General features: G+C 38.5%; 1 protein-coding gene across 1 annotated transcript; it reads right to left on the bottom strand.

The window, feature by feature from the left end:
- Positions 1–861: 861 nt before the first annotated feature.
- On the bottom strand, positions 862–6,354 carry LOC131021325 (uncharacterized). Its single transcript, XM_057950472.1, has 3 exons — positions 5,773–6,354; positions 1,487–1,624; positions 862–1,264 (listed from the first exon to the last, which is right to left on the bottom strand). Exons 1-2 carry the CDS (start codon positions 6,233–6,235, stop codon positions 1,518–1,520), a joined length of 570 nt encoding a protein of 189 aa, XP_057806455.1. The 5' UTR covers positions 6,236–6,354; the 3' UTR covers positions 862–1,264; positions 1,487–1,517.
- Positions 6,355–12,689: the final 6,335 nt, after the last annotated feature.

Below are 12,689 nucleotides of genomic sequence, written 5' to 3'. Positions count from 1 at the left end.
AAATTAATCTTTAGATAATGAAAATTTAATAAACTTTATTACTTAGCTAAATAAATTTTTTATATATTAAGTTATTGATAATTAAAATGTTCTTTGGTTGACGCACCTAAATTCGAAGAATCCCCTTACTATTATCGAATTTATTCAATTAATTAATTCAACTAAAAAAATTATTATTTGATTTGATATATTAAATTATTGACAATTTGAGTTATTTGCTTTGTGTTCTTTTTTTATTGATAAGAAAGTAAATAAAAAATATTATTTTGTCAACTAATTGTCACGCAATAATAAATGCGTCACGTCAAAATTGGCACACTATATTATGTATTAGCTTGTTATTTAGCCGGAATTTGGATTAGTAGCAAAATCAGATAAAATCAAAAATTTAGTAATTATCACGCCGCAGTTCAAAGTTTGTGTGCAAAATTAGAATTGAATGAAAGTTCTATATTTTATGGGCAATTAACCCTTATAATTATATATACACTAAGATTCTCTTCAATTTAATATTTCAATTATTGTAATTTATGTTCTTGAAAAAGTTGAACGATTGCCCCAAAAAAGGCACTACACTTCCTATAAACACCGAATCTTAAAAAATATTTTTAAGACATGGTATTTATGTCAAAAGAATCTTAAAAAATCTTAATACATTATGATAATCCAATGTGCCATGTCATTTTTCTGAAGTCGGAAAAAACTAAAACAGTATACAATTGATACAAAAATGAAAACTTTAAAATTACAAATATTTTCAATAATTTAAGATATAGTAATTAATAGTATAAAAATAATTTAAAAATTGAAGTGATATTTACCAAGGAAAAAAAGAAGTAATAAAATACTTGAGCAACTATCTTTAGAGGAACAAAATCAATACTCATAAATATTTACAATTGAAATTGCAAAATCCTAGCACGCAATGCATAAATAAAAGGAGAAGGCCAATATATATACAAAACTAAACTAGCCAAACAACATCATAATTCTGTGATGGCTACAGAAATGCATTTAACCTTAATCGCTTATTATTAGTTATTACAGAGCAGATAGAATATATCGACTAATTAAGTTCGATAATATACAGTCTTCACTCACTCTCAGTCACAGGCACAATCGGGTGCTGCATAAAGTGAAGCGTGTGAGAGATGAGACTTCAACTCTCTATCAAGGATCCATCTATACACAGTTTTCTGCCTGCCCCTTTCTCCTCTTTCGCCTCCTCGTGTCGTGCCTCGAATATTGACATTGGTTAAAAGCCCTGTGAGATTGAATTTGATTAGGGAAAAACAGATTCACCACATTACATCTTAGGTGCCTGCGTAAAAGTACACCATATACATCTTTTTGATGAAAGAGGTTGGCATATAGCTGGGATTGGGGTTATAAGGAATGAAAATTAGTAATTTCAGACTTTTTAGATCAACACCACTGGAGACAGAATAATTATAAGTTTCATTGGTAGAGATATGAGAAGGTTCACTCACCCGGATTGGTCTAATGTGTTAAAATCCTCATCCTTCCTCATCCTCAGAGTCGGATCGGCTTTTCACTTGTTCGTCTTTATCTTGGATCTTCATCTCTAATTTTACCACAGGAATTGGATGAACTGGTGAAGTCTCTGCATTGTGAAAGAGCATATATGTACATTATTTATTTATTTCAAAATGAAAATATATATGTACATTGTTAAGTGCGCAAAAGATGAAATGCAAGAAAGGTAAAAACACACAGACTTGGGGGAGGGGGAGCCAAAGGTATAACACAAAACCTATTTATAGATATTGCCTTTGATGAGCATGGATCCATTATCAATATCTTGCCCCCTATTCGACAAAACATGTAGTCTTCGGCAACCTATATATGGTCTTCTTAGAAAGGCAGGATGAGAATTTTAATAGAGGAACCAAAAGGTAGGTCTATGACATAAATCTTAGGCTGGAAGTTGAATACATAGTGTTTTACAGATATGAAATATTCATGTGAATTGTATAAATTTAGTCAAGTTGAGACACATCCTACTTGAAGACAAACATCCTCAACAAATTGAACTTTGGACCTTTGGTGAAACAAGTAGATTATTATCCTTCATTCGAAGGAGTTACTCTTGTATCTATATTTCAATAAAACCACAGCCACCTTCGGAGATAATTTGATTCAATCTATAATCCAAAAGATCATAGTCTTAAGCCTTTCCTCCTCCGCAGCCTGCACATCTATCCCCCAAATCTTTGTCAAGAATCATATTCCCTATTCAAAAAATAGTGAAGTAGTAAATGGGATTCCCAACTAGCAACTTAAGCTTTTGGATGACACATTCATTCAACACGGTGTCAGCACTGTCGGGCATGCCAAACATTCTGTGATCAAGTCCCGTCACTGTTCGTTTGCTGAACATTTCCAGATGGAAGGCTTCAGTGTAAACTGTACAGTAATTAGCCAGCACACTGCAGGTGGTACCCTGTCTATCAATTTAACTTTTAGACAAGGATGTCATTCAACATTCCCAATTTTAAACTGAAGGCTATTATTCTTTACCTCCTCTATTGACTCAAAAAGTAATTAGAGTTAATTTAAGCAACACAACTACAAAGACAAAAGTCTCTACCATTTTATAAAATGGCCAATTTAAAAGTCCAAATGGAAAACTTTTGTTGGGAAATCAGTTCCCCATCCAAACTTGGTAGAAGCAAGAAATAAGAATAAAAACTAGACACAATTTAACAACACAAGAATTTAACGTGGAAACTCCAAATCCGGAGAAAAAACCACGACCCACTGAAAAAATTACTATATGATAAATTTTTACAATCACACAGTATTTCTCACCCTCTCGACTCACAACCACTACACTCTTACAAGCCTTTGAAAACCTCTCACCCCTCTAAAACAAAGAGCAAGGAATTTCAAACTAGAAGTAATCACAAGACTAAAGGTAGTGATTGGTGCAATTGTATCAAAGACCTTGGAACTCCTTAAATAACCTAAGGGTCTCCACCTACTTTGATAGCAAAACCAATGTGGGACAAAAATCCCCACTTTCATTTTTAACACAATTCCAACAATCTCCACCTTGTTAAAAATGAAAGAAAAAACACCATTGTCTTCACCGACAATTATGATTCTTATCACAAAGAACCATCATCCTCAAAAGAGAATAAACCTACTCCACCAAATGAGTAGAACACTTAGAATAAACCATTCTAAGAATTTTACTTCGGCACATGTCGAAAAAACCTTGCTGAAATTTTGGTGCAACCTTCTAGCTTTTGGCCCTCCTAGAAGTCATCAGCCATCGACATACTTTTCACCACACACCTGCATCCATGCCAAAAAACCATGCACATGTGGTCCAACTAACATCGTCACATCCTCTATCATGGCCATTGGACATGCCATAAGGATATTCATGTCCTCAAAGGACATCATCAAACACGATGTTAGCTGCTTGTTCGGAGCTTTCTGCCGAATCCGCTCCACCTTGACGAGCTCCACCTGGACAGTTTCGCTTCGTATGGCCGGGTTTTCCGCACCTCCAACAAACAACGCCCTTGGAGTCTTTCTTCCTCCCTCTGCTAAAGGCCACCATTGCTGAATTTTCCGATGAAGGACGTCCTTCACTCATCAGCCTTCTTTCTTCCAAAAGAAGTTTGCCCGTGACTTCAGCAAAGACCAGAGTTTCCTTCCCATAAACTAATATTGGCTTCATGTGTTCATAGGAACGTGGAAGAGACAAGATGAGTCTCAACGCCTTATCCTCATCTTCAATTTTCGCTCCAATACTCTCCAGTTCAGAGATAATGCCATTGAGAATACTCAAGTGATCTGAAATCTTCACACCTTCATCCATCCGTAAGGTATGAAATTGTTCCTTCAAATACAACCGATTCGAGATGCCTTTTGCTTGGTACAGAGCTTCCAGCTTTTCCCAAAGCTCCTTCGCACTCGAAATCCCATGTACATTTGCAAGTACATTCTTGGCCAAGCAGAGACGAATTGTGCTTGCCGCCTTCAGATCCAGATCCTCCCAATCTTCATCACTCATACCGGACTTGTTGTTTGCGTCATCATCTGCACCAGGCTTTTTGACTGCACCCGGACGTCCTTTCAGGGCCTTGTGTAACCCAGATTGTATCAGCACATCCTTGACTTGCACTTGCCACAAGCCAAAATTTATTATTCCATCGAATTTCTCCACGTCGAACTTCATTTGGACTTGAAGTTGACTTGACGTACCGCTTCTCCACCAAAATGAACAGCCGTCTCGCAAGAGACACCCCGCCCGGATCTTTCTCAAGAAATCCTTTCTGATGTGGAAGATCAGACAATGCTGCAACCACAGAGCATACTTGGAATATCAAGAGACCTCAGCCAGGCTTTGATACCAATTGTTGGGAAATCAGTTCCCCATCCAAACTTGGTAGAAGCAAGAAATAAGAATAAAAACTAGACACAATTTAACAACACAAGAATTTAACGTGGAAACTCCAAATCCGGAGAAAAAACCACGACCCACTGAAAAAATTACTATATGATAAATTTTTACAATCACACAGTATTTCTCACCCTCTCGACTCACAACCACTACACTCTTACAAGCCTTTGAAAACCTCTCACCCCTCTAAAACAAAGAGCAAGGAATTTCAAACTAGAAGTAATCACAAGACTAAAGGTAGTGATTGGTGCAATTGTATCAAAGACCTTGGAACTCCTTAAATAACCTAAGGGTCTCCACCTACTTTGATAGCAAAACCAATGTGGGACAAAAATCCCCACTTTCATTTTTAACACAATTCCAACAACTTTTCCAACCCAACTGTACATTCTTATAACGTCATTTCCCAGTAAATCAAACATCTCCAAAATATCAACCTTCGAGGAAAAGTCAGTTATCTTTAGCATCCTAATACTGACAACTCTGTTAATAATACAATTGAGAGCAATGCAAACATGTCAATCCCATCTAACCAAGAAACACAATCCTTACCAATCATGTTCCATGACTAAGTACAAAACCCACAAACTATATTAACATTTGTACTATTTTATGATATTCAGCCACCTTCAAAATCCTTCTTTTTGAAGGATTCAAAATCTTTGATTAAATATATCATCACAGCCCTTTCTTCCTTTGTAAAGAAAACCACCTTTGCTTAATTCAATCAAATTCAAGAGTACTAAATCACAAGTTTATAGGATCAATAAATTACGGAAGTCTAACCCATTCTACCCTCTGCCACTTCAAAAATCTTGCGGATGTAAAAATTCACCAGAAAAGTATTTTCCAGCATCTGATGGTAAATTCTGACATCGTTCTCAGTTAATCAAAACCCCCAAATTCACCCATCTGCCAAAACCAAGTTACCACAATAGCAAAAAGGCCGATCCTTCAACTTCCAAAAAATCATCGACAACTCCGCTCATTATACAAAATTCAGTGATCTGTGACTGTGAATCATGTCAATTCCATTTAACTGAGAAATTAGCCCCATGTTGATCCAATTTTACAACAAACCCAAAAATCAATTCATCAAAATCCATCCCCCCTCCCAAAGAAAAAAAAAAGATCAGGCAAATTTCAATTAAATGGAGTAAAATTGAATATTTTCCCCCAACAATATTTGAAAATCCACCACTCATCCACCATATTAGATCTGAAAAACCTGTAAAGATGATATTAATTTCGAAGATCGCCACAAAATTCACACTTAAATGCTATCAATTTTTTTATTATTTGAAACGCATTACACAAACATCACGATGGAGTACCTTGGAGATAAAAAGCGGAGGAGGGCCAGCCCTTGGACGAACTGAAGGCCTTCTGTTCATCGTCGGACAACACATCGGCCGCGGGGCCCCGATACATTACCATATCCGAGGAAGCCAATTTTCCTATGACCTCCATCATGGTGCCGGCGGGTTGGTCGGTGTTGAAGGGGGAGGAGGAGGAGGCGCGGGGCGGGACCCAGTAGGAGTAGCCGGGGAGGAAAGGGAGCCAATCGGGCGCAGCACGGCGCACGATAATGCTGTGGATGGCGTCCTCGAGCTTCCGGATGCCGAAGGCGATGACCTCGGCGGTGGCCTCCGGGGAATCGGGCTGTTCGGCGTCGATTTCAACGAGCTGAGCGCGGTGGGATTTGGTGGAGCGGTGGCGATGGGCGGTGAGCAGGGCTGTGGGGTGGGCGAGGGAGGATCGGGGGAGGGATGGGGAGAGAATTCGAGACAAGGCCATGAGAAAGATGCAGTCGAATTGAAAGAGAGAGATTGGATTAATGTGGATTTGTAGAGAGAGAAACTAGTGCGGTGTTTATTTTTATTTCTAAAGTCGGTAAGGGCTTCATTTACCGCTTTTGTGGGTTCACTTATATAAATCTATATAGTAATATTCTCTCCTTCCCAAACGAAATGTTCTATTTCTTTTCGGCACGGAGATTAAGAAATATGTATAAAGTAGATAAAGTGGGTTGGTGGAAATTATTTAAATATTAAGTATAGAGAGAGAGTGTATTGCCAAAAAAGGAAACAGGACATTTCGTTTGGGACAGCCCAAAAAAGAAAACAGGACATTTCGTTTGGGACGGAGGGAGTATAAAAGAGGAGTTTTCTCCCTCCATTTTTTCTCTCTCTTCTCCCATCAATTTTTTCATTATTTTTCATCTCTTTTTTTTTTCTTACAATTTTTATACTTTTTTAAATAATATCAAATTTAATTTATGAAGAAATATTTAATAAGCATCTTATGTTTAAGTTTGTAACAAAATATTTAATATGGTATAAAAATTATAAAAAATAAATTTAAAACAAATAAGTTCCTAAAAATTTAAAATATTATAATTCTTTTTCTTTCTCTTTGTTAAAATTTTACAATTCTTTTATTTTTGTCTGTGTATGAAAATATTTATTTATATGAAAAAATTGATGGGAGAAGAAAGAGAAAAAATGGAGGGAAAAAACTCTCCTTTTATACTCCCTCCGTCCATGAAAGAACTTCCTAGGAGGGAGTGGCACGGGTTTTAAGAAAAAATATTGTTGAGTGTATTGAAAGTGGATAAAAAGTAGTTGAGTGTATTGGGAGTGGTGAAAAGATGTTATAATTAATATTGGGAGTTGTGAAAAGTGAAAAATAAGATAATTATAAGTGATGGGTATAGTCCATAAATAGGTAGGAAGTTCTTTTGTGGACGTCCCAAAAAGGAAAGATAGGAAGTTCTTTCGTGGACGGAGGGAGTATATTATATAATTTTTTTTAAAATGAATTTCTTAATTTTGTGAAAGAAATTTTGTTTATGATTTTAATTGTAGTACTTAATGAACTTTAGGGTATTAGTTGCTATCAACGTTATATTAGGGGCTTAAGTGTAGTTGGGGTGGTAACGTTAGGGGTGTTTTTGCATATTAACCCTTTAATATAATGTGTATATATTATATCATCTCAAATTTTTTCATGTATGTTTTGATTTGGACGAAATTAAAATTCAGGACAAATTCTGAAATGAGCTAATGTTTATGTATTTATACTACAACTTTATATAGCTAAAAAAGGGATAATTGCGTGAAAATACACAAACTTTGCCAAAAATCCATATTTGACGCGAAGTTAGGATTTTACATTTTAATACACCAACTTTCGTTGTTGTCCAAATTTGACACGACTTAATTCTTAAAAATTCAAAAAACAACCCCTTTTTATAAATAATTATACAAAGACCCACTTATGTTATAATTTGGGACATTTAAACCAAAACAAAATATTTCCTTGTGATGTTTTCTTTTAAACTATTTTAGGCGCGGATCAAAGATTAAAAGAAAACATCATAAGGAAATATCTTATTTTGGTTTAAAAGTCCCAAATAATAACATAAGTGGGTCTTTGTATAATTATTTACAAAAAAAGGTTGTTTTTTGAATTTTTAAGAATTAAGTCGTGTCAAATTTGGACAACGACGAAAGTTGGTGTATTAAAATGTAAAATCCTAACTTCGCGTCAAATATGAATTTTTGGCAAAGTTTGTGTATTTAGGTGCAATTTTCCCGCTAAAAAAATATATCAAAATTCACTAATAATTTTTGGATTTACAATCAATTAACGCCTCAAACAAATATGTTGCAAAATGAAAATCAGTAAAAAAGTAATTAAATAAAACTTCCAAAAACCTTTCAAGATCAATAGAAAATTTGAAAGAAAAATATCTAGATATTTTGGTGGAAATTTTAAATAGATAATAATAATTATTAGATAAAAAGGTTTTGTCAAGTTCTTGGTCATTCATTTGATACGCCTCCAATTATAAGATGATTTCATTTTTTATTTTAAGGTTACTATCTTCATTCTAAATATAATATTTTAAAATATAATTTTTTTGTTATCATCAGCTATAAGATGGTTTCATTAAAATAGTCTTAAGAATGCCTTATAGTATAATGAAGTTTCGTCCATATTTACTCAATGAACCTTTTATGGTGTTGAAGTTGCAGTTCAGGGATAGTCTCCTCATTGATCTCAATCACATCAGGATCAACATCAACATTCTTCCCAGGCTCCTCCTCATTGATCTCAATCTCAACACGAGCAGCATTGTCAGTTTCCTGATTGAGAAGAGAAGCAGTCTCCTCATTGTTCCTAACTCAGTTTCCTGATTCAGAAGAGGAGCAGTCTCCTCATTAATCTCAATCACAGACTTCTAGTCTTCTGATTGAGAAGAGGAACAGTCTCTCATTGATCTCAGCATTTTTCCTAGACTCATTCTCCTAAGGAGCATTTATCTGAGGAGCATTGTTCCTAGGCTCAGCCGGATTCTCAAGACCCCTAAGGAGCATTGATCTGAGGAGCATTGTTCCTTGGCTCAACTGGATTCTCAAGACCCCCATCCTCACGCGGCTTCCCAAGACCCCCATCCTCAGCCGAATTCCCAATACCCCATTCTCAGGCAGATTCTGACCGCCATTCTCAGGCGGATTCTGACCCCATTCTGGCCCCCATTCTCAGGCGGATTCTGACCCCGATTCTCAGACGGATTCCGCATGTTGTACCGTTCCAACCGTGTTACCTTATCAATTTCATTTTTCCGCCTCTGTTCCTCATTCTGAATTTATTTAAAATGTTTTATTTTCTATCTCCTCATTAAAAATTTACAACTTTTTATTTATGTTTATATGTGAAAAATATTTATTATGATTAATAATACTATATAATAATATGCATAATGCAAATTTTCATTATCGAATCATTTTTAAATTTATTTAATAACTATAATATCATTACACTTTGATGAGGACTGAAATATGCACCAGCGCTGTGCTAAACATAACGGGAATATTTCTAGTTATGATTATTATTATTGTTATTGTGGTTATTTCTGATATTTGATACAGGATTGCCCTGACTCTCGGCTTGGCTCAGCTCGGCTCCGCTTTCCAGCTCTGATGGCTCAATTTCAAGATGTAGATTAAAATAACGGGGTTGGGCTTGATTCATTGGGCTAATGGGCTTTAGGGGTCTAATGGGCCCAATGGCCTTAAGTTTATGTTCATGCTTATAAATAGGGCCTTGATGCATAGATTAAGGAGGATAGTCATTTTTCTAGCCTACAATTTGTAAAGTGTAAAACACTCTCTCGATTATAGTGGAAAAACCTCCAAAACCCCCGTGGACGTAGGTCTTCTCGACCGAACCACGTAAATCCGGTGTCGTTTACTGCTTTTGTTGATCGTATTACTTCTCATTTCACCAACTGACGCTGTCTGTGGGAAAATTGAGCTAAGGCGTGAGTGTTTTCCAGCTACTGTTCATCGGCGGTACTGTTCATCGAAGATAGATTACTGTTCATCGAAAAGAAATTGGGAATTTGGGTTACTGTTTGTCACGGTTCATCGGAGCTGGGTTATTGTTAATCAAAAATGGGATCGGGACCACACGCCGCCGCCGTGCTCGTCGCCAGACATCAGTCGTCAGAGAAAGATGGATCTAAATCCAGTTGCCTCGGATCTCGAAGCTAAACCAACATCCATCGCTACAGATCTAAAAAAAATACCCATTCAATCGAAAGGAAATCCGGACTCCTTCCTTCATTTTCAGAAAATCACACCAGCGGTTGCCGCCGCGAACCACCGCGTGGCCTTTTCTCGGTTCCGTCGCACCTATTCTCCACCGCCACCCGCGCGACTTCTTCCGGCAGTAATCGTCACCGTCGTCTGACCCAGCTGCGCCGCAGTCCAGTGAAAGCCGGCGACATGGGATCCACGGCGGATCCGCTCAACTTCTATTTTCAATTTCTTAAATCCGAACACATTTTGGATGATTTTCTCCCTGAAATTGAGGGTTCTGACTTCCTTATTTTGTTGTGAATGAAAATGTGCAGGCTGCTTGCATGTTTGCCATTTGGGATTCCATATCAGAAACTGCAGTTACTTCAAGCAGCCAGCAGCGCCGCCCCTCGCCCTTGTCGCTGCTCTGCTCGGCAGAGCAGCCAGCGCCACTTCTCTGCTCAGCCCGCGCAGCCAGCGCCACTTCTCTGCTCGTGACGGGCACCCCTCTGCTCTGCCGGGCACTTCTCTGCTCGTGACGGGCACTCCTCTGCTATGACGGGCACTTACCAACAATCACTTCTCGTGAATCTGGCGAACCACGGCTATAGATAGCACTCGTAAATTACAGAATGAGGGTGATTGGCTGGACTTCATCACACTAAAAAGAAAGCAATCACAGTCAAATCAAAGATATGTTGAGTATAAGCAGATTTGGGAAATATTTGAACCAATATGGTAAACAACGTAATGTAAAAAGGGTAACCCACTAGTAAGTGGTGATTCATGTACTCCGCTGAACTCTATCAATGAGAGGAGCATGATTGGGATATATTATTCTTTGTCATTTAGAAAAAATCATGATTTATATGATCTGTGATGGGATTTGAAAATTTGAATGAATTCATCGGGATATGAATATGGGAATCAAGTTGTGGCAATGAATTATGTAATCTAGGGTTCGAATTCTCTTTGCAGCCCTGTTTAAAAGGGCTCTCATATTTTACTAATACTTTTGCTTAAAGAATTCTTACAGCACAGGATAAACAACTTTGGGGAAAGACTTAAATGAATATGGTAAACACCATAACATGAAAACGGTAAACCACTTGCAAGTGGTAATTCAGGTACTTCGCTGAACTTTACCTCGTCGAAGCATGCGAGCATGATGGGGGAGTATTATGCTTTATCACTAGGCAAAATTATGATCTTAGGGTATTTTATCGGAACATGTAAGCATGATAGGGATTTGGAAAACATTATACTTCTTTATTTGGGCAAAATCATGATTTATATGATCTTTGATGTAATCACAACATCATCTTGGAAGCTGCACAACTTCTGCATATGTGCTTAGACTTGAAATATGACATTATTAATAAACAAAGCTGCACACCTTCTGCATATGTGCTAGGGCTTGAAATGCAACTTGCATATTCTACTTAACATGTTCATGCAGAGCATTGCACATGTCACCAGAGGGGGGAGTAGGGTGTATACCCATAGTCCACAATTTACAAATTCAAAATTGCTTCTTAGCAAGTCAAGGGAAAAATAAACAGCCAGGGACAACGCTCGAACAAGGGGAAGATTAGAGGGATCATGCTGCCACCAGAGCAGAGGGTTACATTTAATCGTAAGCCGCGAAAGTTGGTTGCACCCCCCGGGTCCTCCATGCTCCGCGCATAGGTCACTATTTAATCGTAAGCCGCGAAAGTTGGTTGCACCCCCCGGGTCCTCCATGCTCCGCGCAGAGGTCACTAATTAATCGTAAGCCGCGAAAGTTGGTTGCACCTCCCAGGTCCTCCATGCTCTGCGCAGAGGTCACTATTTAATCGTAAGCCGCGAAAGTTGGTTGCACCCCCCGGGTCCTCCATGCTCCGCACAGAGGTCACTACTTAATCGTAAGCCGCGAAAGTTGGTTGCACCCCCGGGTCCTCCATGCTCCGCGCAGAGTGTTCAAGCTTGGAAGGGAAGCAGCAGAGGAATGCTTGGATGGGAAGCAGCAAAGGAATGTTTGGATGGGAAGCATCAGCGAAATCCTCGCCAGAGGAATCAGTGAAATCCTTGCCAGAGGAGTCAGCGAAATCCCCAAAAAGCGGAGTCAGAGAAATCCCTAAAAGGCGGGACCAGAGAAATCCACAGAAAGGCAAACACAGGGAGTTCGCCAAAGGAAAAGTCAGAGAAATTACGGCAACACCAGTCAACGAATGCAAAGATGTCATAAGGAAACCCACCAACTGGCGCCTATCACCATACGGGATGAACGACACGTGGCCCTAAAAAAGCAATCGACGATCGAGGATTTCTGCGGGGAGGCGAAAGGACGCGAAGGCTGAAAAGGTAACCTCGGGATACGAAAAAGCACTGCAGAAAGGGCATTTCTCTACTCTGACCGGGCTGCTCTGACGGGCATTTCTCTGTTCTGACGGGCATTTCTCTGCTCTGACCGGGCTGCTCTGACGGGCATTTCTCTGTTCTGAAAGGGCATTTCTCTGCTCTGACCGGGCTGCTCTCACGGGCATTTCTCTGTTCTGAAAGGGCATTTCTCTGCTGTGACCGGGCTGCTCTGACGGGCATTTCTCTGTTCTGAAAGGGCATTTCTCTGCTCTGACCGGGCTAGGCATTTCTCTGCTCTGACCGGGTTGGGTATTTCTCTGCTC

Source organism: Salvia miltiorrhiza, chromosome 4 (assembly GCF_028751815.1).
Source record: "Salvia miltiorrhiza cultivar Shanhuang (shh) chromosome 4, IMPLAD_Smil_shh, whole genome shotgun sequence".
Lineage (NCBI taxonomy): Eukaryota > Viridiplantae > Streptophyta > Magnoliopsida > Lamiales > Lamiaceae > Salvia > Salvia miltiorrhiza.
This window is presented reverse-complemented; position numbering and strand designations above follow the sequence as displayed.